Genomic DNA, 25,132 nt, shown 5'->3' with positions numbered 1-25,132 from the left:
CAAGGGATGAAAAGGTTGCTCATTTCAGGTAAAGAAAAATAATCGACACTCGTTAAAATGGTGAGGAAGACTACCGCTATTTGGGGTCAAAAATTTTGCAATAGGAGAAAGAAATTGTGCTTCATTTTGAATATAGTAAAGACAGCTGGGAATTTATAGCCAACAAACAAGCAGAGTGAGGGGGTCAGTGGATGGAAAATTACTATGAAGAAACAGAAAGGCAGGCCAAAGCTGGCGAATAAGGAATTTGATCACGTATCAAAGGCATCAGACATCAAGGAGCGGGATGACTTAGCAGGATTCGTACTAATACTGGGTTCAGCCAGGCCACACTTCAAGGCCTAGGTCGAAGCCTAAGCAAGTAGAAGGCTCATTGCAGCCTAAGTAACGCTTGGTCAAGTCTTTGTCACTGCCTGTCTCGGACCTCTTTAGTATCCAAACCGTATGGATGAGGATGGCTGGCAGAGAGCCGGCGCTCTGGGATCGTAGGTCCAGAACCTAGCGCTCCCTCCCGGCATCAATAACCCCGGCCAGGGCTAACGAGACGTCCTCCTGCAACCACCGCAAGAACGCGGGTCGGAGCGACGTCCCCTGCCTTGCACCCGAGGCACCCCCAACGTCTGCCAGACCGCAGTGCATCCCACTTCAGAGGCGGGCTCCTCAGGTCGGGCGGGGCGGAGCCGGCGGCGTTGATTGGCCAGAACTCTCGGGCTTGGGGTTCCCAGCCCCGCCCCGCCGCCCCATTACTGGCCGCCTAGGCTTCGCCGCGCTCCCCTCAGCCAGCGAGGCCGCGCGCTGGCGGGTCCCGCGCTGTCCCGCGGGAGGGGCCGAGCCCATGTTCCTCCTCCCTACCGGTCCCATCCTTAAAGCACGAGTTCCGACGCCCCGCCTGCTGGGAGCGGGCGCCGGGATCGGGGCAGCGAACCGCCGGGGCAGGCCAGGGCCTACCGAGGAGGGCCCGAGATCACGGAGCCGCCGCGGCTGGCACGCGAGCGTTTCGGTGTGTGGGAGCTGCGAGGGCAGGGGTCCCGGGCGCCATTGCTGGCCGTCAGCCGCCCGGACCTCGTCTGCCTTCAGCGGCGCTTCTCCGGCCGAGAGGAGGCATAGCTTGGGGCCGTCGCCACCCCCCTGGCCCGGTGTCGTGAATTGTGTGCCTGATCTACTGCCCGCGTCGGGCCGCCGGGGCCGAGACCATGTTTGACAAGACGCGGCTGCCGTACGTGGCCCTTGATGTGCTCTGCGTGTTGCTGGGTACGTACGCGCCGCCGGCCCGAGGGGCGTGTGCGCGCGAGCCCGGGGTGGGGTGTCCCGGTGGGTACGGGCGTGTGTCTTCTGGGAGGGGACTCGCGGAGAGCTGCGGACGGGCGTGGGGGCGGTGTGTGTGCGCCTGACGGGCGTGCCTTTGCCGGGCGAGACTCGGGGGGCGGCTTCCGCAGCCCGGGGAATCCCGCTTTGCAGCCTGCACCCCCGGCCCCCGCGTGGTCCCCTCTGTCTGTCCCCGCCGATCTGCTGAGCCCAGCTCTGCTTGGACGCTGCTCACGCCTCTGCGCTCCGTCCCTTGCTCCTGTCCTCTGTCTCCCGTTCCACTCCCAGCAGAGCGGGGTGGGCTCCTCCCCTCTCTGCTGTAGGGAAACCCGGTCACTGGCTTGTCAGGTTCAGTAGCGACACGGGAGGTTTGATTCACTGGGGATTCTCAGTAACAGGCGCCAGTGCCAGATTTATCTTACTTGTGGGAAGCAGTTTAATTTTTCATCTTTAAAAGGCTAGAACGTTCCTAATTAGAAGGTGTTACCCGGTTGTAAATTGTCAGGTTGCAAGTGGGTGTGAGGATGCCAGGTTTCTGCCTATAGGTCTGAAGCAGCTTGCCTTTTCGGGTGTGTGTGTTTGGGTGTGTGTGCGCGCGCGCGTGCTCCAGACCTGTTTCCTTCTCTGTACAGACCTTGCCATGGTGTAGCTTTCCATCTCCAGTGACAGCCCACAAGGAGCACTAGGCATTCTTTGGCTGCAGCAGCTTTGGCGTTGTCTTCCTCATGGAAGAGTTCATTTCTGGGGCTTCTGGTTGCCAGTTGCTTCTTTCTTTTGACAAGAAAGAATTGAAGTCACCTGGATAAGGGATAGGCGTTGGAAGGAAACTTTCACGTTTTTAATATGTATTTTGTAAGGCAGTATGTTGCGAACTATTTAAACGTTGTGTGTGTGTGTGTGTGTGTGTATATATATATACACACACACACACACACACACACACACATATATATATGTATGTGTAGAAGATCTGATTGAGGTTTGGGTAGCCCTAGTCAAGTATGGAAGTAAAGTAATGGTACTGGCAAGTTTTTTGGCTGGGGGATCTGTAACTTGAGAATCCTAGGTGCAGGTGTGCATAATGGCTTTTCACTGATAAGAAATTCCCCGGGTTTGAATCTCGTATTCCACTTTTCTGCCTCATACCTGACCACTTAGGCGCTTGCAATCTTGCTCAATTCTTAAAAATTCTTTTACCTCTTCTTTGAGGTAAAATCCCTTTTTGTTATTTATGAAATATCTTTATTGTTGACCAGGACACTTCCTGTAGAGCTCCGCAGTGAATTTTTGGAGTTAAGTTTAGGAAAGCGAAACAACGTTTTGGGACGCTATTGAAACGCAAGGAATTCTTTCAGATGTCAAGACAGACTAATAACTACATTAACTGTATGGAATTTTATTGATTTACAATGAAAGGATTATCTTTGGTAAAGATGTTAAATTTTAGATTTGTCTTTTAATTCCAATGTAGTTAGAAAACAGTGTTATGTTAGTTTCAGGTGTGCAGTAGAGTGACAACAATTCTATATATGACTCCGTGCTCATCAAAATAAGTGTACTCTTAATCCCCTTCACCGGCTTCACCCATTTCCCCTCCCACCTCCCCTCTGGTAAGATGTAAAATTATAAAATGTACTTTAACTCCTACTCACTGTCAGTAGGGCTTTGTTAAGCTTCATTTATATTTTAGAGAAGGGAGAGGGAAATGGTCAGAAGTAATTTTACTAATTCTAATATATTGGATTGTACCCTGTCATTGCTGCACTCTTAGAATTATGTGTCAACTTCCTGTTCTCCTACCTTGTGAGAGTTATTAATTTAGAAAACAAATGTCAAGTTTTTTGTGGGCCAAGCACTGTACTAGGACAAATGAAACCTAATATTGCTTTAAGGTAGCTAAAGCTAATATTAATAACCACAAAGTCATAAAGTAGACCTATATTTTGTTTGTACGTTTTAAAATTTATCTATAATGGAGAAACCTGTATGCAGTACAGTTTTATAAATTATAAGTTCTTCTTATCGGTGTTTTCAACATGATGCAAATAGCACATAATTTACTACAGAGGTAAGAATAATTTTATTGCTGCATTGCTACGTTGACCTGACAGTTGCAGGATTTATGATGGTTCTCAAAAAGATAAAATTGTGGGGCGCCTTGGTAGCTCAGTTGGTTAAGCGACTGCCTTCGGCTCAGGTCATAATCCTGGAGTCCCGGGATCGAGTCCCACATCGGGCTCCCTGCTCAGCGGGGAGTCTGCTTCTCCCTCTGACCCTCTTCCCTCTCGTGCTGTCTCTCATTCTCTCTCTCTCAAATAAATAAATAAAATCTTTTTAAAAAAAAGATAAAATTGTGTTTTTGATTTAAATGTCTTCGATGGTTTTGGAAAAACTTGTTTGGGGACTTAGGGATTAAGTATGTTTTAGAAAAAGATACCTCATCTATTTGAAATATGTTTTATCTGTTACTGTATTACTCACAATTCTTTTAAAGTAATTCAGAAGATTTTTATGATGGGCCCAGAATTCCCTTTTCCCAAATAGAAAATGAAGTACTGACTTTAATTTGGTATATAGGATGACATTAGATTTAACAATATCAATTCTCCATTACAAACAGCAATGAAAGAGAAGAGTGGGGGAGGAGATAAAACTTTTTCATGCTGCGTTTTGGAAGGCAATACATTTTGAGAGCAGATTCACCTTTTTATTGGAGTGTAAGTGTTATTTTAAATTTGGTTTTTATTCACTTTACTGACAGCAGGAGATTGACAGCCTAAAATTAGGGGTTATCAACTTGGAATTAACTTTCTTCTTTTTCTGTGGAGAATATGCAGGTAAGAGTTAACTACACCAACAAAAAGATGATTAAGCACTTCTTAAGTACAGGGTTATGTGAAAGTGATTCGTAATTACAACCTGAACATGTTCCAGGTTCTGTTAATGACCACCCCAACATCATACAGTGTATCCATTTTAATATGATGATGTTACATGATTGTGTTACATGACTACTTTAAAATTTTATGGAGTGTGATGTCTGTTGAAGTGATCATTAAACGTGTGTGTGTGTATATGTACATTTGTACCCCTTGGTCATCTTTATCACTGTAAAACATGACTTCCTCCATGTGATAATACCCAAATGATTAGTTCCTTCAGTGGATGTGGTAAGTTCTTGGAAAAAGAGTCAGAATTTTGAGAGATGGTATATATTTGAAATGGAGCATAGTCTTGACATCTTTCTCTGGCTCTTTTGATGATGAGTTCTATCGTTGTAGAAAAGGTGGGCTATAAGCATCTGAGCACACAAGAAAAGTTGCTCTATAGGGACTGATAGCAGGCTGTTGTGAAAGGAGCAATGTTTTTGCCCAGTGTGTTAAATGGTGTCCTGAATAAAACTTACTAGTGTTTAATTACTGAGAGTCATTCCAGATTTTATCCACAATGGCATAAGGCTGCCAGTTCATGGACACCGAGTCCACTGTTTGATTCAGTGCACATGGATTGAAGGCTGATTCTGCCAGGTCCATGTTAGGTGCTAGGGCTACAAAGATGAGTAAGGCAATCCTTGGCCTAAAGGAGATTAGGGTCTAATGAAGAACAAACAAACATGTTATCTTACATCATGATAAGCATAATAATGGAGGTATGGAATAAGTGCCCTTTGTGTACAGAGAAGGGAGTTGTCTTAGACCTGATCCATTATAAATAAATGGTTTGTTTATCCTTAGTGATGCAGAAGTGACAAAAGTTTCTTGGAATATTTCTTAGAATCTTTTTTTTTCCTCCCCAACTTGATGCAAGGCAGTAGGGACCCAAGTAAGTTTATGATTTTTTTGTAGACCAACCTATGGTGTCTAGAAGGTGTAACTGGCAAAAACTTTTTATGTGCTTGTGTTTTGCTGTGTGGTAGTCATTTAAAATACCTTTTTGGCCTTCATATTCTCCTTTTGCCCCTCCAGCTTTGTTCTCCACCTTGCTCTGTGCTCTGGGAAGCAGGCAAATTATATGGGCTCTATCAACTGACCTCTTGCTTTATGGTTTCTGTTTGGCTTTGGCTGGTGGTATATCAGTAGGAGGCCTGGAAGAGCCAGTTCTCTCCTGTGGGATTTGGGTTGCTAGGGCTGTTCTGTGGTTTGTGAGTAGGTCACAGCTTCTCTTCAATGGCCCTCTCTGCCAGCCAGCTCGTTACAGATCTTTCTGGCTTCTGGTAACCCCTTAGTTGCCCCTTTAGGTCTAATGATGATAATGGCCTCCTGATGTTGGTAGCTTGGGAGTATTCCACCATCCTTTGCTACTTTCCCTAAATCCTGCCTATACTTACAAAGATGGTTCCTTCATTAAATTCTCTTGAATACCTTTTTGACTGTTTTTGTGGTTTGTTTGTTTTTGGTTGGAACCCTACTAATGACATTCATACGTGTCCAGAACAGATTTGAGGTAGCTTCCCTTTCTGCACTTAACACGATTTACAGCTGCTCTTTATAGCAGGTGCAAACAGAAGCTCATGGACTCCAATGTTGGCTTTCTTAGAAGAGAGGTTGGTCATAGTTTCCTTAGCAAGCTCCAAATGTGGTATCACCATTATGCCAAATCAGAGTCAACAGATTAAGAATAAAATCTGGCAGCAAAAAACTGGCAACCAATAGTAGGTGTTTGTAGAATCCCTGTTACTTGTTCTTCCTCATTACTTATCTCAAATACTGATACCGTATGTTGTTGCCATGATACTGACATCATTCTACCCCTTAAGTATTACCCCTGAGGAGTGGTCCCTTTCCTGTCTCTCAGTTTGGGCCTGTTTCTCAAGGAAGAAACAATCAAGTATTCAGTGAAAGATTCTCACTTGCTAAGTAGTCTGCAGCAGTTTGTGCCTTCCCTTTTTTCCTAATGTTTATCTGTTCATTCATTATTGAACATGTATTTGTTTAATATCTGGTAGATGCTTGGCATTGTGTTGGATGCTGAAGATAAAAATAAGTAAATCAATACATAAATTGGACATAATGCTTATCCTGATTGCTAGCCATTTCAACCTCCATTAACTTTTATTAAGCAAACTTCTTTTGCTTCTGATGAAAGTTTACTGTGTTTGTTTCTCTTTTTTATATAACTTTTCTCTTTCCTCCAAGCCACAGTGAGAGGGAAGCGATCTCAGAAAATGAACAAAAATGTGTTAAGCTGGCAGATCCTTGGGTTAGACTGGGGTCCTGTTGCAGGCTTTTTCTACCTTTAAATGGCCAGTTTTGAATAAAAGCAGAGGCTTGGAAGAAAATGCTACTGTTTGCCTCCAGCTGGCTTTGTACACTTGAGTTTTAACTTAAACTTACCTTGCTTGGAATAAAGTATGGAAATGTTCAGAGAATGTTCTCTATAGATTTTACGAAATGTAAATTCTTCCTTTATATTCACTTTGAATTACATCCTCTTGAAACCTCATGGACATGCTGTGGATCTTGATTAATCTTTTTCTTGTTTAATAATTTTTGGCTGAGCTCTACCAAAGTTTTCTATCTGCTCAGCTTGGGGAGTTATTCTGATTCTTGTGGATAAGAAATTGAAGTTTAAATTGTTATTATTGATCCTACTAAAAGAAGTTGGAAGAAAGCCACTAAACTCTCAGATTTTAAATAAGCCAGTTAAAATGTAGCTTACACTTTATGGAAAGGAATTTGGAATGTTAATTGTCCACTTCCTCCTAATTTAGGTGACTTAATTCAGCATTTGGTTTAGAAATACACAATCCGTGTACTAAGCTAGTTAGGGATTATATAGACACGTTTTGTCTCTCTTACTGTCTTTTTAGAAAGCACTCACCATTCAGATAGTATGAACAGGGGTTACAAGTAGCTTTCTTCTTCCAGCCTTCTTATTTATTTTTCATTTTTACAATTTTTTTCCTTCTCTCTTCTCTTCCTCCTGCTTTTATTCTTCCCTTCAACCTTCTTGCTGTCTAGGTTTAAAACCCAGATGGCTTAAACATAGTTGTTTTGTTTTGTTTTCTGAAACTAGCCTAATGGGAGTTTGGGAATGATTTGTTCTTTATAAACTATAAGCTTTTCTTTTTCTTTAAAATAATAGGTGACATAGTCTAGTGATGGACTCTTGATCTAAATTGCTTAGGTTCACATTTCACTCCCTCTCTTTACTAGCTCTGTGACCTTGGGCAATTTTCTTCTTTGTGCCTCTTTTCCTAATAAAAGTACCTACTTCATATGGTTGTTGTGAGGCTTAAGTGAGTCAGTATGTAAAGAGCTTAGAGCAGTGCCTTGAACTTAATGTACATATGTTTGTCAAATAAAATTAATCCTTTCTAATCCTACCAACTGTAACACAATTTTAGTAGAAATAACATCAACTAGTTTTGTGTTAGGTACAAAAGCACTCACAAACTTTGCAATGTTTCCCATGAATACTCATGGAATGTCTTTGAAGCTTATAGACCATCTTGAAATAGTAGTGTTGTATCAGTCATGTGTAAAAACCACATATACGATCTCCAAGTAGTGGTAATCCCAGCAGTGGAGGAAATTGATCTGGGTAGGTCTGTGTTAGAGAGTAATTAAACAAATGGAAAAAACTTGATACATTCATAAATCCTGAATTTCAGCTTAATCAAGAAAACGGAGCTAGCTGTACTCTATGTCATCCTCACGATTTTTATTGCCCAGGCCATGGGAATGGTCACTCCTCGTATAAAAAGTGGACTTCATTTAAAAAAATTTTTTTGAATGACCTTAATTGTACATCCTCATTTGTGTAAATTCTATTATTTGAATTCTCTGCAATTAAGTGGACTGCAAAGAAAAAACTTGTGTAACACTTCTCCATACCCTCTTTTCCCTCTACTCTTGCTTTTTTCAACCAGATACTTATTTTGATGTATCTTAATTTGAAATTGTTTTTTGGGGGTGTGTGTGTGTGTCCAGTGCTAGATTTTGTAAATATTTGACTTTGAATTATCTTTATTTATTGAGCACGCATTGTGTGTTTAATACAATGTTAGGAGCTTTAAATATCACTGTGTAAAAGATAATGTCTTTAATCTTTAAGATAATTACAGATTTGGTAAATGCCACAAAAAATTAAAACAAGGTTAGAAGAGAGTGAGATGGTGGAGGATGGCAATCTCAAGGAAGGCTTCTCTGAGGAGTGGGTATTTGAATTGGCCGTGGAGGAATTGGAAGAAGTTGATTCTAGGTTTAGGAAAGAGCAGGTGTTGAGGGCCAAACAGCAAAGAGGATTTTGTAATAGGAATTGTAACATTTGTAACAGTGTGACTGGAATATAGTATGCATCCCTGGCATTCTTAATAGTGAATTTCTTGAATTCTATTTCTTATTTCTTATATTGAATTCTTATTTCTAAATGTCAAAGTCGATAATAATAACTGACAGTTGTTTAGTGCTTACTAGGCCCAGTGTGGCCTGTAAAGTATCTTGTTTTTTTTTTTTTAAAGATTTTATTTATTTATTTGACAGAGACACAGCGAGAGAGGGAACACAAGCAGGAGGAGTGGGAGAGGGAGAAGCAGGCTTCCTGCTGAGCAGGGAGCTGGATGTGGGGGTCGATCCCAGGACCCTGAGATCATGACCTGAGCTGAAGGCAGACGCTTAACCACTGAGCCACCCAGGAGCCCTGGCCTGTAAAGTCTCTTAACAACTTGATCAGGGAGGGTAGCTTGGTCATCTCCATTCTGTAGGTCATGGAACTGAGGGCTAGAGTAATTGGGAAACTCTCCCAATGGAACCCAGCTAAGAAGTGGTATAGTCAGGAATTGGGAAATGCATTTTTAAGGATTATAAATTTTGAATGTGGATTCACTGGTCCAGATTTAGGAAAGGTGCCAATAAATGGAGAGGTTGAGGAAGGAGGGGTTAGGGGATTAGCTGACTCTAAAAATGATCATTATTTTTAGGTAGCCTAATTGTTTTATAACTATCTGAATTCTGTATGATGTGACTTCAGAGTCTATTTCTACTTATGATATTTTGAGCATGTGCCTGTTGTCCAAAGGAGGCAATTTAATTTTTCATAACTCAAACTCCTAATTACTGCTAAGAGTTTGCCAGGAGAGTATATCATACTGGAAGATGTAACTAATTTGCCCTGTTTGGTAACATACCCACAGATTTTTTTTTCAGATAGCGTTGTCATGGGCATTTCTATACAGGAAAGGAAGAGTAGTTCTCAGTTGTCATTGCTTAGAAATGTTTCCTGAGTCTTTTTCAGGGTGGGGTGCCTAGGAAAATGACATATAGGAAATGTGTACTGGATGAGCTCTTGAGTTAATTGGCAGCTTGTTAAGCCAGGTTCTGCCTTGCCTTTTGGTACATTTACATCAGCACTAAGAGAGATGGGTTGGCTGCTTAGGTGCACTAGGGGTAAATGAGGAAAAGCGAAGAAAACCATTATTCACTGAATCCCTAAATGAGCCTTTGCTAAATGTCTTACATAAACTCATGCAATCATCACAAAACTCTGAGGTGTTAGCTTCATTTTATGTCATAGCACTGGAAAACAAAAATGGGTAGAAAAATAAAACAAAAGCCAAGTATCTCAAATAGCTCTTGCTTACTGTGGAAGACAGACTCATAAGAAACAGTGACAATACTGTATGGTAAGTTGAGTGCTGATAGGTCCCAGCTTTGAAGTTACTAAGAGTGAGTGAGACAGGGTCTCCATCCTGGAAGAGGTACACAGAGCCTTGTAAATGGAGATCGGTAGGTATTTTAATGAAGTCTATATATTTCAAAATGATTTCTCCTGAGATGATTGCTTTTACTTTCCAGCAGAGATAACATAGCTTTGGGAATATTACTTTTAGTTAGTGCTAAATTCTGTAAATAATCCTGTAGACAGTTTAGGCCCCATCTGTATTACTGGGTGAAGACACAGGAGGAAGGTGCTTAGAAAGTGTGTGGCACATGGTAAGCATTCACATATTTGCAACATGAATATATAGGCAGTGTATTTGAGTCAGCCGCTCCTCCAGGGTTTGAGTTTTAGCTCCATCTATTACTAACTCTATGATGTTGGGCAGGTGGCTTCAACTCTGTGAGTTTCGTCATCTAATGAGGAAAAAGATGTTAATAGTGCATTCCTCATATTGCTGTGAAATTAGATGAGATAATGTATGAGACAATGTATATGAAGTGTTTAGCATAGTGAAGTGTTTTGTATAGTCCTGGCCTGTGCTGTTGTTATCATTATTAAATTAATAAACCAATTTGATACCACTGACACAGTTTGTTATTCAAATTTGATGTCACATGGTAGTGACTTTTCTATTGGAACATTATTTAGTATAGTTCTAGTTTCAGCTTAAAGAGCATTGAGATAGGAATCTGGTTTGTATTTCATTTTTTAGTGCCCAGATCATTTTGGGAAATGTTTCAATTCTAACTTATGTCTTGGATCAGATACCTCAGTAAGATCTTCTGATTTTACTTTTAGGTGAACAATATTCCCACAGCTCATAGGCAAGGTACCCGAATGAATGTTTGTGGATGGAGAGAAAATAGTAAAATAGAAATGGGTGTGTGAGCTAGTAATGGCATGGTTTGGATAGTGGTAATTTCTCTTAGTTCTCAGTTCCTAAAACATGAAGGTTTTATGTCTTAAATATAAACTGGTCAAGAGCTAACTTGTAGTTCAGGTTGAAGGAGCTAAACATAACCTGTTCTCATCATAACTTTTTTTGATCAGTAAGAAGTTATCCTTTCTTCTTTCCATAGAGTTTAAGAAGCAGATGTATATAGTGGTCACACCCATCTGCAGTGTTCTGGGATAGCCCAATTTTAGCTAATAGCCTTCTGCTTAAAGGCAGTTTGTTAAATGTATGACTAAGTGTAATTAAAAGTCATAGTTTTATGGTATTAACTTTAAAACTATTATTAAAAAACATAATTTTTCAAGCGACATCCCAATTTAATTTGCAAAATATACCTAACATAGTTATGCAGTGTAACAGAAGCAAGTGACATTTATATTACTTTCTTTTTCAAATGGCATAGATAAGAGAAAGGAATTTCCAAATATGTATTGTTTCTGACCCAGTGGTCGAGTTGGCGAAAGGTTTTTTAAATTGTGATGTTATCAAAACTTGTTAGGCAGGTTATGGGTAATATTCAACTTTATAGCTAGTGTTGGATATCTATATCACTACTAACTTTATGTACCACAATATGAGTGAGATTCTAAATGCTGCCATTGGAGATAGCCTAATTATGAACCAAATATAATAACAGGTAACTTACCTTTATGGAGATGTTTTTGCATTGACTTTCCCCCTTGCTTAGGATTTGATGTCATGGAGATTTTCCAGTGAGTGCAATTTTTTTTATGTAACTATTTAAACAGATCAAAGTATGACCTAGTAGTGAAAGCAGTTGGCTTGGAAGTCAAATTCTGTTCTTGCTTCTGCTACTCTCAATGATCACATGGGCAGGATCTCATGGGCTGCTTCATTTATTCATGTGTAATTTATAATGAGAAAAATAACTGCATATATCTCAGGATTGTAGTGGTAAGCAAACTTTGCTTATCAAGAAGAGTCAGTTGCTGCAGAATATATTACAGCAGTTGACACCAGTGGACTCCCAAGGAAGTCCAAGAAGGAAGAGAGAGCACATAGTATTCAAAGGGGTGTTTTGAGCAACTGGAACAGACGTATAGGCGATCAATTATAAGTCTAGTCTGGCCAAGAATGGTGTGAATGTTGTCAGGAGGAAGTAGGAAAAAGCTGAAAAGTGTTTAGGTAGTAGTGATGGGTCCTGATACAAAGTAACAGGCCCCCTGCTTGAGTTTTCTCTTTTGCCATACTTAGGTATACAGTTTTATCAGTGACCAAGAGTCTCATGAAATCTTGAACTAGTTTGTTATTCCAGTATCAGTCATACTGTGAGAAATGGGGGCATGTGCTATCTTGAAAAGCCAATGCAAAGTATAGTTTGGTCAGACTGAAATTTCAGTGAAGGGAGATGTTCATTTTTTTAAAAAATTAATGTTCACCTACCATTTAATTAAAAAGGGAAAGAAACCACAGTTTTAACTTAGTCTGCTGAATATCAGGAGATTATTTTATCAATAGCAGTTTGTCTTCAGTAAAGTCTGTCAAATTCTTTTGGCAAAGATCTGACACACCAAGGGAGTCTCTTCTAACCTTGTAATTTGCTTGTGCTATGTTCTATTCCATTGACCTGCTGAGTAATAAACAGGTGAGAGATATTCTTTGAAATAGAGTAATTACATTATCTGAGATTGTGTTTCTATTTTCCTCAGTACAGACTAGTTCATTAGCCGGTTAGTGATTGGAATGGTGAGACCTCAATGTTACTGTGTACCTGTAGCTGTCTGACTGATTTATTACTATGTGGGCCATTGGGATATAGATTCCATTGAACAGTTAAGGATTTCATCTACTCTATAGCCATGGAAACTCAACACCAATTAAAAATAGAGCAGGATTAAAATTCCATGGCCAAAGTTGTAAGAAAATCTTGACAAAATTGAGTCCTATTTAAGAGCATATTTTTTGTTTGCTAATAACTTAAAACATACATTTAAAAGCACTGAGCTATTCAGTAGTCATTACTGAAAATTTAAACTCAAGTGAGCCTTTATAGCCTAAAGGCCCTGATGTGGGCTTTAGCTAAATAAATTACTTCTTTTTAAAATTTTTTTAAAATTTAATTTAAATTAGCCAACATTATAGTACATCATTAGTTGCAGATGTAGTGTTCAATGATTCATCAGTTGCATAGAACACCCAGTGCTCATCGTAAATAAATAAATTCTAAGAAAAAGGGAGGCAAAAAGGAGAGTGGGGAAAAGGCAAACAAAGGAAGTGAAGGAAGTAAATATTGCTGGATGGTCTGCTTTTGCCTTCTGAGAGGAGTTCAGAAGAGGATGAAGCTTCTTTGATAGAAAGGATGAGAGAATTAATCATGAGGATGTGCTTCATAAAGACCTGAGAGTGCTTGTTGCCCAGTAAAGAGATTGTTGTGGAGATTCTGATTTTTCATTTGGAAAAATTTAAGGGTCACATTTATAGTGATTTAAAATTACTGAAGTAAGGAGCTTGTCCTTACTGTAGATTGGTCAATTAATTCAACCTATGTCTAGGATTTACTAGGGAAAAAAAGTCAGATTACTGAAAAAATGCTGTGTTACCCATATTTCCTGTCTTTGGACTTTTTATGATTAACAATGAGCTATTGGGGTGGGGGACGCCGGGGTGGCTCAGTCAGTAAGCATCTGACTCTTGATCTCAGTTCTGGTCTTGATCTCAGGGTTGTGAGTTGAAGCCAAGCCCTGCTTTGGGCCCCACACTGGGCATGGAGCCTACTTTAAAAAAAAAAAAATGAGGGGCGCCTGGGTGGCTCAGTCGTTAAGCGTCTGCCTTCGGCTCAGGTCATGGTCCCAGGGTCCTGGGATCAGGCCCCGCATCGGGCTCCCTGCTCGGCGGGAGGCCTGCTTCTCCCTCTCCCTCTCCTCTTGCTTGTGTTCCCTCTCTTGCTGTGTCTCTCTCGGTCAAATAAATAAAATCTTAAGAGAAAAAGAAATATTGAGATAGGGGGACAGCATAACTTGGTTGATATGTTGTAAGTTGAAGTTGTAGTAGAGGTAGAGGAGTTTGACATTTTGAACTGTCAGATATAACAAATAATGAAACCTTATGGTTTGTTTAATCAGGGGCTAGCCATAGGCATATTTCAGTGAGTTACCTAAATATAATTCAGGAGAAGGTGTTTATGTAATATGAGATACAGACATATTAATACTTACTATAATAAAGGGTGTCAATCATATATGTGTATCCATCTTATCTATGCAAAGTATTATTAGCCAAAATAAGAGGGGAACAGACTGTGTTCCATTTTAAAGAGGTTAGAATGCAGGATGAGTTTACCTTGGAGTTTCAACAGGACTTTATTTTAAAAAATTTGTGTTTTACCAAGATATGAAATAATTTCCATTTATTTTTACTAATGTATAAAAGTTTTTAGAGAATTCTTTTGTATTATGGGATGCATAAAAGTTAAGTGTGTGGACACTGGAAACATACAGGTCTGAGTTTGAATGCTAGTTCTTTCAGCTATAATTAGGATAAATCACCCATGTTCACAGCTTCAGTTTCTTTATCTGAAAAGGGCTGGGTCTTTATCTGCATATTCTCTTTGGCTTATGTACATTACATAGTAGGCATTTGTTTATTCCACAAGTATTTGTCTCACATATTGTGTACCACACTTTTTTTTTTAAGGTTTTATTTATTTCTTAGAGTGGGAGAGTGTGAGAGAGAGCACACAAGCAGGGATAGGGACAGGGAGAAACAGGCTCCCTGCTGAGCAGCCCCCCCCCCCCCAACTCGGGGCTGGATCCCAGGACCCTGGGATCATGACCTGAGCTGAAAGCAGACACTTAACTGACTGAGCCACCCAGGCGCCTCTATGGGCCACACTCTTAAGCAGAGGAGATTCATAGAATCACACAAATAAATAGAAAAATGAACCAGTAAGTGCTATAAAGGAGAGATATGGGTATTATGAGGGCTTATAAAAAGAGTTTTGAATAGGAGAATGTGCGATAGCTTTTTAAAATGATGACTTTGGCTATAGGATAGAATAATAGATGAATGAGGCCTGGAAAAGAATGGATTTAGGGAGATGAGTTAAAAGGCTGTTGAAATAGTCCAAGTGAGATCATGGTAGTGAGACTAAAGAGGTAATGGTGGAGATGGAGAAAGGTGGATGGATTTGAAGATTCTGGGAGGTAAAATAGAAAGGTTTTGGTGGCATACTGATGTGGGAAGTTGGAGATAGCAAGGATAGTTCTGAAGGTTCTGGCTTGTTCAATGGGTGGATGTTGATTGCTGCCAGTTACCGAGCTGCGGAGCACTAGGGAGAACCTGGCCTGAAGTAGGAAGAGGGCTCTGGAAAAGATAATGATTTTGGTTTTGTTTTACTTTTTTTTTTTTTAAGATTTTATTTAGGGGCGCCTGGGTGGCTCAGTTGGTTGGGCGACTGCCTTCGGCTCAGGTCATGATCCTGGAGTCCCGGGATGGAGTCCCGCATCGGGCTCCCTGTTTGGCGGGGAGTCTGCTTCTCCCTCTGACCCTCCTCCCTCTCGTGCTCTCTCTCTCTCTCTCAAATAAAAAAATAAAATCTTAAAAAAAAGATTTTATTTATTTATTTGAGAGAGACAAAGACAGCGACAGAGAGCATGAGCGAGAAGAGCGAGCGTGAGTGGGGAGGAGAGGGAGAGCAGCCTTTCCGCTGATCAGGGGGATCAAGCCCAGGTGCCCCGATTCTGGTTTATGTTTAAGGTGCCTTTGAGATTTTGAAGAGAAGGTGTCAAGTCCTTGTTTGCATAAATGGGTCTAGAGCTCAGAGGAATGGTCTGACTTTTGGGAGGGAGTCACTGACATATTAATGGTAATTGAAGTTAAGAGAATTGGTGAAATCTCAAACAGGAGTTATAAAGCGAGGAGAGAAGGTTTAAGACGGCGCTTTGAGAAACCACCTTTCAAATTGTGGGAAGAAATGGAGAACACCAAGACTGAGAGGGAACATTAAAAACTAGGAGAATGTTTCTGGAAAGCCAAGTGAAGAGAGTGCCCCAAGGAAAGAGTGGTAACAATGTTCATATTCTCCTGAAAGGTCCAGTAAGATAAAGTCTGTAAAGTGTCCATTGGATTTAGTTACACAAAGGTCATTGATAATCTCATGTAAGAAAGCAATTTCCATACTGGAGTGGTCTGAAAAGTGGGTATTGGATGAAGAAATGGAAATTGTGGGTATTAGTAATTACTTTAAAATGTTGAGGGGACACCTGGGTGGCTCAGTCAGTTAAGCAGCTGCCTTCGGCTCAGGTCATGATCCAAGGGTCCTGGGGTTGAGCCCTGTATCGGGCTCCCTGCTCAGCGGGGAGCCTGCTTCTCCCTCTGTCCCTCCCCCTGCTTGTGCGCGCTCTCTCTCTGACAAATTAAAAAAGAAATTTAAAAAAAGTGTTGGACTGAGAAAGGAGAGTATAGTAGAGAAGATTCCAAACACAGGCCAGAAGAATCATTTCTGAGAATGGGAGATCAGTTAGGGCTATCAGCTGATGCACTAATAGCCTAAAATAATAGGTTGTCATGGTTACCTATGATATGCCAGTTGGGGGAAGAATGATCTTGCCAGATATAGGAATACCTTTTATTTTTTAAAATAAATTCCCAAGTGTATGTGTGTGAGTGTGTGTGTGTGTTTTTCTTAAGATTTATTTGACAGAGAGATAGTGAGAGCAGGAACACAAGCAAGGGGAGTGGGCAGAGGGAGAAGCAGGCTTCCCGCTGAGCAGGGAGCCTGATGTGGGGCTCGATCCCAGGACCCTGGGATCATGATCCCAGCCGAAGACAGACGCTTAATGACTCAGCCACCCAGGCGCCTCCTGTGTGTTTTTTACACCCAATATGGTGCATTGAACTCATGACCCTGAGATCAAGAGTCACATTCTCTACCGACTGAGCCAGCGAGGCACCTCTAGGAATACCATTTTTATATCAATGGTACTGTATAGGAATAGTTGAACTCCTCTTTTTTTTTTAAAGATTTTTTTAATTTATTTATTCATGAGAGACAGAGAGAGAGAGAGAGAGAGAGAGAGAGAAGCAGAAGGAGAAGGAGAAGCAGTCTCCCAAGGAGCAGGGAGCCCGATGCGGGACTCGATCCCAGGACCCCGGGATCATGACCTGAGCCGAAGGCAGACGCTTAACCATCTGAGCCACCCAGGTGCCCGGAATAGTTGAACTCCTCTTAAAGAACCCTCTTTGGTGAGAACAATGGATTACTTCATACCCTTGTTTTCCAAATAACTGTTACCAAGTATGGTGGAGTTTGGGATGTGGAGCCTGGTAAACTTGGTTTCAAAATTCTGCTTTGCTATATATATTGATTTGGATCACACAGATGGTTATTTGAACTTCAATTTCTTCACTTGTGTGATGGAGAGAATATGGTCCACGTAATAGATTTGTTAGGAATAAATGAGAATCCTTATAAATAAAGCACCTGGTACTTAGTAAGCACTTAACAAACTAATGCCTGCCTGTCTTTTTTCTTGCTTCCCATGTAGCTGATACTCATTGTGTAGTTTCAGCATTGTATGTTTGCCCTTAGCCTTGAAGTAATAATTGGTGGGAATCCTTGCTTCTTCAGCTTATCTTCTGTATCAAATAACTTGAGTAGTACAAACATATATTTTTGGGAAAATGGATATATGATTTGCTACTGCAGTAATCATAACCATTAAGAAAAGAATTTTACCAACTTTTTTGGCTTGTGTGCCTTAAAAAAAAATAGGTGTGTGTGTGTGTGTGTGTGTGTTTAAACAAAGCTTACTAATTTAGATATGCTACTTTGGTGACTTCCTGCCAAAGTAAGCATTATTATGTTTTTCTTCTGGGACCCATCTTAGCATAACATTTAGTTTTTGGACCCTTGCCAGTTGGCATAATTTCAGACTAGACATGATGGATCCACCTAAATACTTCTAAGATTTATATTATACAATATATTTTTTATTGGGAGGGGCACATGAACTGTTAAATGCAGTTGAGGTTACAGGTCTGGAGTTTATTTAGTAGTTTACTTAAAATTTTTGATTTGTGGTTTTATTCTTGAGTTATTTCTTACTCATATTTTGAGCACTGAGATAACTAATTTTGTACCAGAATGGTGAAATGAAGTCATTCTGATTTCTTTTGTACAGCTTAAGTTACTAAAGCAATCTCCTGAAAGGTTTTTAAATCTGCCCCCAACCACCAGTATACACCACCTCTTAAGAGGCAGTTATGTATATGCTTTTCTAGAAGATGACTATCCCAGAAATTTTAAAAGGGTATCAGCTTGCCAGCTTTATTCAAGAATCAGTATAATAGTAAACACACAGTTGTTATTCTTCAGAATATAGGCCTTCCCACTGCGTGGGACAAGTTATCTCTTGACCAACTACTAATAAGAGAGACTTTGTTGGTTAAGTGAAGCTTGTGGATGGAATCGCTGAGACCGGAAGACTCATTATTCAGAGAGAGAAGTAACTTAACCAGGTGTTCTCATCTGGATACATGACGCTTTGTTTCAAAAGCTTAAATAATACCCAGATAGAACGCTATAGGTCGTAATTTCTTTAAAGACTAAATAAACTCTTCAAAGAGGAACCTCTTCAAAGAGGAATCTTTCCCTTGATTCACTATCCTGCATTGTTTTCTGAAATTTGTTGGCTATTGACAGGTCTTTGAAGAAAGCTGTCTCAAGTACATGTAGTTGATAATTTGAAATCTTCTTGTGTATGTGTTGATAGATTTTCCAAGTTAAAAAGTACTTTTTCACTAGAGGCGGTAGGCAGAGGAGAAAGATCAGGGAATAAGCACTGATGAAGCTCTCTTAATGTGCCAGGTGTTATGTTAGGCACATTACAAGGCTCTTAGTTTACAACTGTTCCGGAAGGTATATAAATAGTATTTTTTTGGCATTCACCATATGAGGAAATTGAGCTCAGATAGGTAAGTAATTTGCCCTTGCTCACTTAAATTTAGTAACTGGCAGAATGCCAGAAGTAAACTCAGTTAGGTGGAAAAGTCCCAACTCTATGCAGGACCTTACCCTGCCACATGAAAGGAAAGATTTCAGGAGTAGCTAAATAGAAACTAGAGTAGCAAGTAGATGTTAGGTGGAAGGTGGGGGTCATTGTGTAGAGTGTGGCAAGAGGTCTGGAACAGGTGTGGGGAATAGAGAAATGCGATATGAGGCTTAAGTGAAGAGTAAAATTCACGCTTTTGGCATACAGTTCTATGAATTTAGACAATTTATATTTTAGACTCATGTAACTACTACACAAGATACAGAATTGATTTATTACTCCAAATAAATTCTCTCCTGCTGCTCTTTTGTAGTTGACTCCTCCCATGTCCTGCATCTCTGACAACCACTGATTGGTTCTCTATCCTATAAAGTCATACAAATGAAATCATGCAGTATGTAGCCTTTTGAGTCTGGCTTCTTCACTTAGCATAATGCATTTCTAATTAGGCAGCCGTTAATGATGTAAATGTTACTGTACAATTTTGCTATAGTTTTTGGCCTTGAACTCTCAAAATGTTTTTATCATCCCCAATTGCAGTTTCATGTAAACAGAATTTTTTTTGGCTGAGAAATGATTATAGTTACAGCTTCATATATTAAAGAAGCCCAAAACAGATACCTGATAAGTGCACAGAGGAGAAAGTAAAATAGAAGAAAATGAGCTGTCTCTCCCCACACCCTTTTATGTCAGCCATCTCCTTGCCTTTTGCACATAGAAATCTGCATGGAAAGTGTGCTACTGACTGTGACCTTTGCCATCTTGAAAAAGAAAGGGAACAGCTGTTACCATGAGAGGGTAGAAGGAATTAATGTTGTTCCTGGCCAGTTGGCACTCTGTGCCTTTTGGGCAGGGAACAACAGGTGACCAACTTGTTGCTTTTTATTTTTGTTAGTGTATAAATAAATAGGCTGTGTGTGTGTGTGTGTGTGCGCGTGTGCGTAGCAATCTGAGTGCATATTAAAATAACCTCTTAAAGTCCTGGGGTTTTTTTTTCAAAAAAATTTGTTTATATACACACATTTATTTTGTGTGTCTTAATGAACTAGGGGACTCCAAGGTTGGGTATATTATAGGTCATTATAAGCACAAAAAGTAAAATCCTTCTTTGGTAAATGTCACTATATCCAAACTGCCTTTTCTCCCCTTTGTCCCAACTTAAATACAAAACAAAACAAAAAACCCCAGCAAGATAACTAAGTGCTTTTTATAGTAAAACCATCAGCCACAGAGATGTTGTGGTCAATTCAAGCCGGTGACCAGAGTGCAGGTGTCTATAAAAGCTGAGGGTGCTCTCTTCTTTGAACTCTTGCCCCCCCTGGATATTTCACGTACCATCTCTGTGAATCACACCCAAACATACAGTGCATTCTAGCACTGACCCCTCCTACCTGGCGCAGGGCTCTTTCCCTCTTCCACCTCTACCTTGCACTAACTCATCTTCCTGCAGCACAGCTTTCACCAAGACCTTTCTTGCTCAAGTCCCAGTGTTGGTTTTTCATCTTTTATTGAGGCATATCCAAATTATTACCTGGGACAGAACATCCTCACAGTGTAGTTTTGCTTTGCCCATTCATATTTGTTATTTCTCAGTTCCCTACTTGAGTTGGATCATCCCGTTTTTTTTTTTTTTTAATTGTCTGGCGACAGATTGAGCTCAGTGATCAATCTTTAATGCATTTCTAATTCCATTTCCCATTGCAGTTGTTTAGCGTGTTAGTCTCTTTATTCCATTACAATTGTTTTGAATGTTTTCCTGCTCTGTGATAACCTCTATTTATCCTCTGCTTTCTGATTTTTTAGCAAATGGTACTGTTTCCCACTTTGTTTTTTAAAAAGATTTATGTATTTTTAGAGAGTGAGAGAGCATGAGCTGGAGGGGAAGAGGGAGAGGGAGAGAGAGAATCTCAAGCAGATTCCACCCTGAGCGTGGAGCCCAATGCAGGATTTGATCTTAAGACCCTGGGACCACAACCTGAAGCAAAACCTAGAGTTGGATGCTTAACCGATTGTTTCCCACTTCATTTAGAAGGATTTAGAGTTAAATAAGTACATGTTTGAAACCTGGATGCGCCATATACTATCATAGCTGATAGCCAGTAGTATACATCTGAGTTTTCCTTTCTCCAGTCTACAACTATCCATTGTCCAAGTCCCGCTGTGGACCTCTCCAAGATCCTCAACTGAAAGGTTGAAGCAGAACCCAGCTTCTCTAGCACCAGCTGGTGTCTGTTCTGAGTGGCCAGTGCTGGTGCAGCACTAGTTGTTAAATATTTTTAATTTCACCCTTATTATATCTATGACTTTAATTAAGTTACTTATCCTTTCTGAGTCATCCTCTCATCTTTAAAATGGGAATGATAATACCTGCTTTACAAGGTGACTTTGTGCATTCATCAAATACTTGTGGGCCTGCCCTCTTTTAAGCACTGACTTAGGTGCTTGAGATATATCAGTGAACAAAACAAAAATATCCACACCTAATGGAGTGTCTGTTCTAGTATTATAAGGATGAAATGAAAATTAATGTTAAGTGTTCAGTATGGTGCCAGATGCACAGAGGTGTATGCACACTGTTTTAGTCCTCTTGATTCTTTGCCACACTTTTCTGTCAGGGCCAAAGGGCCATGGGGAGTATGGGAACAGGGAAAGGGTGAAGTCAGTACTAGTAACTGGACGTGGCTTCCCCAAAGAGGACTTGTGTTGGGACTACATTGCATAGCAACACAAATGAAATAGGAAGCTTATACATTTTTTTGTAAAAAGCGCCAGCTGACCCTGTTCCTGATGGTCTCAGTTGTTTACCTGTGCTTTGATTTCCTCCCATCTGCTTTGGATGTAGCTCTGTCCATTCATTCACATGTCAAGTCCTTTCTGACTTAACTGAGCCACCCAGGTACCCCTGTCACCTCTACTCACTCAGTCTTCACTCCTTAAATCTTGTCAGTCTTTCTAGTTCAAGTGCTGCAGTCCTTTTATCAGTGACCTCTTGTCTATTCTTTTTCTGCTCAGCTTCCTTAAAAGTGGCATTTGTTAGACCAAATGAACTCAGTGGCCTCATGGCCTCATTGGCCTGGATTCAGATCCTAATTCTGCAACTACATGGCCTTGGGCAGGTTTCTTCATCTTCAAAATGATGTAATAATATTTACTTTTTCAAGTTATTGAGGGATTAGAAAGCTGGAACACCTAGCATACTGTCAGAATATAGGGTGAGAGTTAAGTAAAAAGTAGCTCCTGGTTATGCACAAACAATGAATCATGGAACACTACATCAAAAACTAATGATGTAATAATGTATGGTGATTAACATAACAATAAAAAATTTAAAGGAAAAAAAAAAGTAGCTACTGGTATTTTTAAAAGTGCCCCTTCATTTTCCCTGGCATTGTCTTTTCCTTCATGTTCTCATCCTATTTTCCTGAAAGTTCCATTCCTTATTAGTTTGCTTTGTTGACTTTGTGTTTTCTTTCCAAGATTATGGCTGTTGTCACTTTCTCTGAGTGATTTTTTTTTTCTCTCTGAGTGATCTTAATAAAATCTCATGGCTTTTCCCCTTTATAATTGATAATTTCTGGTATTTATTTTTAGTCTGCATTCTCTCTTGAGTGTCAGATGTGTCAAGCTGTGTACTAGACATGAAACATTTGTGTCAAATGAAGAGGCATAATAATTAGGAGTGCATTGAATCTGTAGAGGAAACCATCTCTCTTACCTGCAAACTTACTAGTTTAATTTGTTAAGTTGGAAAAATTTTGAATGATTCTCTTTACTTTTGGACACCTAATGATCCTTTATAAAGGAGGAGAAGAAAATTCTTTCTGTTCAGAAATAACACATAACTCTTGTCAACTAACAGGAGAATTTTTCATGCGATTCTGGAGAGAATATATAACACCTGTTTCCAAAGAAAGCAAGAAAAATACTGTATCCCCCCCAAATGTGTTTCATTCAAACTGAATTGGACACCAAATAAAGAGCAGTCCTTAAGTTTGGAATGAATACAACTTTCTAAAAACTGCTCAGGTAACACAAAATAGTAAAGAGCCAAAAAAATTTTATTTACTTTTAACCTACAATTGCTAAAAGGGGAAAATGAAAGGGTTCGTAGAAGCAAATTTTACAAAAGTAACTGTAGACTTACTTGTTAGACTCAAGTATACTATATGTAGAAAAATGCACAAACATGGTTAAATTTACATATGCTGGATTTTTTTTTTCTTTTTCAAAGGGAGAATATTTCTTACATAAGGGTTTTATCCATTACCCTTTTTGGTAAAACATGAGCTCCTAGAAGCAGTTCCCTCCTTGTTTATTTTTCTTGTAAGTTTTGCTGAGGTTTCACATTTCTCTTCTGTAGTTTACAGCAAAGTGTACTTAGACATTAGGATGGCTCAGTCAGCCCACACATAGTAGATTAAGATATATCCTAGCTCACCCAGAGCAATTCCACCTTCACCCCAATCTGACCAAAGGAAATCAGTTGTTTGTCTATATATGCAGACCAGTTTAGGCTTATAGAATCATGGACTTGACTGAAAGGGACCTATGAGATAATGTCATTCTTCTTTCTCATTCGTAGATAAGGAAACTGAGACCCTGGTGGTTGGACTCCTTTCCTAAAAAAAAAGAGGTGGTATGATGTGGTGAAAAGAAAAGGAACTTTTTGTTAAAATGCTGGCTTCCCTGCTTACCACCTGTGTAATATTGATTATTTGCCCTAGCTGTGCACCAACAAGCTGTGTACTCTTGGGTGAGTTACTTAGTGACTCTGAGTTTCTGGTAAGATATAGGTAGTACATTTTAATAATTTGCTGTATTTGTGTTTTTCTTTTGTTTTCTTAAGACTTTAACAAGAGTGATCATTTCATTAACCTGTAGAAACTCATTTACTTTTATTGATCTGATTTTTGCTTCTTTTTCTATTTCATTAGTTTTTTATCTATATTCTTTTCACTTTCTTGAGATTTAAAAATAAGTTACTGTACTGAATGCTTATTTCCTCTTCTCTGATGTATAAATTTAAGGCTCTTTTTATGTGTAGTATTTTAGCTCTGTACTCTAAGCTTTGGTTTGTTCTATTTTCATTGTTCATTTCAAACTATTTTGTGGTTTTTGTTTTGACTTTTCTTGACCTACAATTTAGTGACTTAAGTTTTCAAATGTACAGATTTTAGAGGACTTTTTTTTTTTCTCCTTCATGGAATTGTTGGAGATAATACGTAGACAAATACTTGGCAAATAGCAGGTATTGAACAAATGTTTTCACTTTTCCTTAGAGAAATAAAATTATGTTTTTGAAACTAGGACAGGAAACATAAAATTGTAATTAGCATAACTAATATTAAAAATGACTTTAGTTCTGTAATATAACCAGATAAGGAGGCAATGTATAGAGAGCAAAGAAAGATGATGGGAAAAGACTACAAATGGGGGGAGGGGAAGTGGGAAGGATAATTAGGGGAAGATGTAGGAATATCAAGTTGAATTAATTCTCATCTTCTATAAGGTCCTATTTTTTTTGATCACTTTCATCTGTGGGCTTTAGGACATTAATTATTTTTATCATACTTTGCCATTATAATTAATTATACTTTTTTATTAGAGAGTTGGAGAGGGACAGAAGGAGAGGGAGAGAGAATCTTTTTTTTTTTTTAATAATTTGAGAGAGAGAGAACAGAAGCAGGGGAAGCAGCAGAGGGAGAGGGAGAAGCCCACGTCATGCTGAGCAGGGAGCCTGATGCCGGGCTCAATCTCAGGACCCTGGGATCATGACCTGAGTCGAAGGCACTTAACACCGACTAAGCCACCCACGCGCCCCGAGAGAGAGAATCTTAAGCAAGCTGCATGCTCCGCTCGATGCAGGGCTCGATCTCATAACCCTGAGATCATGACCTGAGCCAAAATCAAGAGTTAGATGCTTAACTGGCTGAGCCACCCAGGCGCCCTTATTTCTTAAACCTTTAAATTGAAGTGTCCATAGATAACTATTTGTTGGGGTGTGTGGGTACAGGTTGTGAAACAGTGTGGCAGAAGTTCATATGTTTTTGATGCTAGGGTCCATAGTTTCATTAGAATCTTAAAAGGGTCCATGAACCCCAAGAAGTTAAGAACCACTACTTTAGAGACTTTACCATGTAACTTGAGAAGCCGACCAGAAAAGAATTTTTTCCTACTCTCATATTAATGACTACAACCC

At 39.8% G+C, this 25,132-nt stretch overlaps 1 protein-coding gene across 3 annotated transcripts in view; it reads left to right on the top strand.

The window, feature by feature from the left end:
- The first annotated feature begins 847 nt into the window (after positions 1-847).
- PLPP1 (phospholipid phosphatase 1) overlaps positions 848-25,132 on the top strand; it is a 99,421-nt gene continuing 75,136 nt past the window's right edge. The window contains exon 1 of one of the 3 annotated variants that reach the window (XM_027604720.2): positions 848-1,251. In XM_027604720.2, the coding sequence (XP_027460521.1) occupies positions 1,194-1,251 (58 nt within the window). In that variant the 5' untranslated portion in view covers positions 848-1,193. Of the gene's footprint in view, positions 1,252-3,932; positions 4,023-25,132 lie in introns of those variants that run through there. The other 2 variants (XM_027604721.2, XM_027604722.2) reach the window with 2 other exon arrangements.

This window comes from Zalophus californianus, chromosome 5 (genome assembly GCF_009762305.2).
Source record: "Zalophus californianus isolate mZalCal1 chromosome 5, mZalCal1.pri.v2, whole genome shotgun sequence".
Classification (NCBI taxonomy): Eukaryota; Metazoa; Chordata; class Mammalia; order Carnivora; family Otariidae; genus Zalophus; species Zalophus californianus.
Note: the sequence above shows the minus strand (reverse complement) of the source record. Positions and strands in the feature narration are given on the sequence as shown.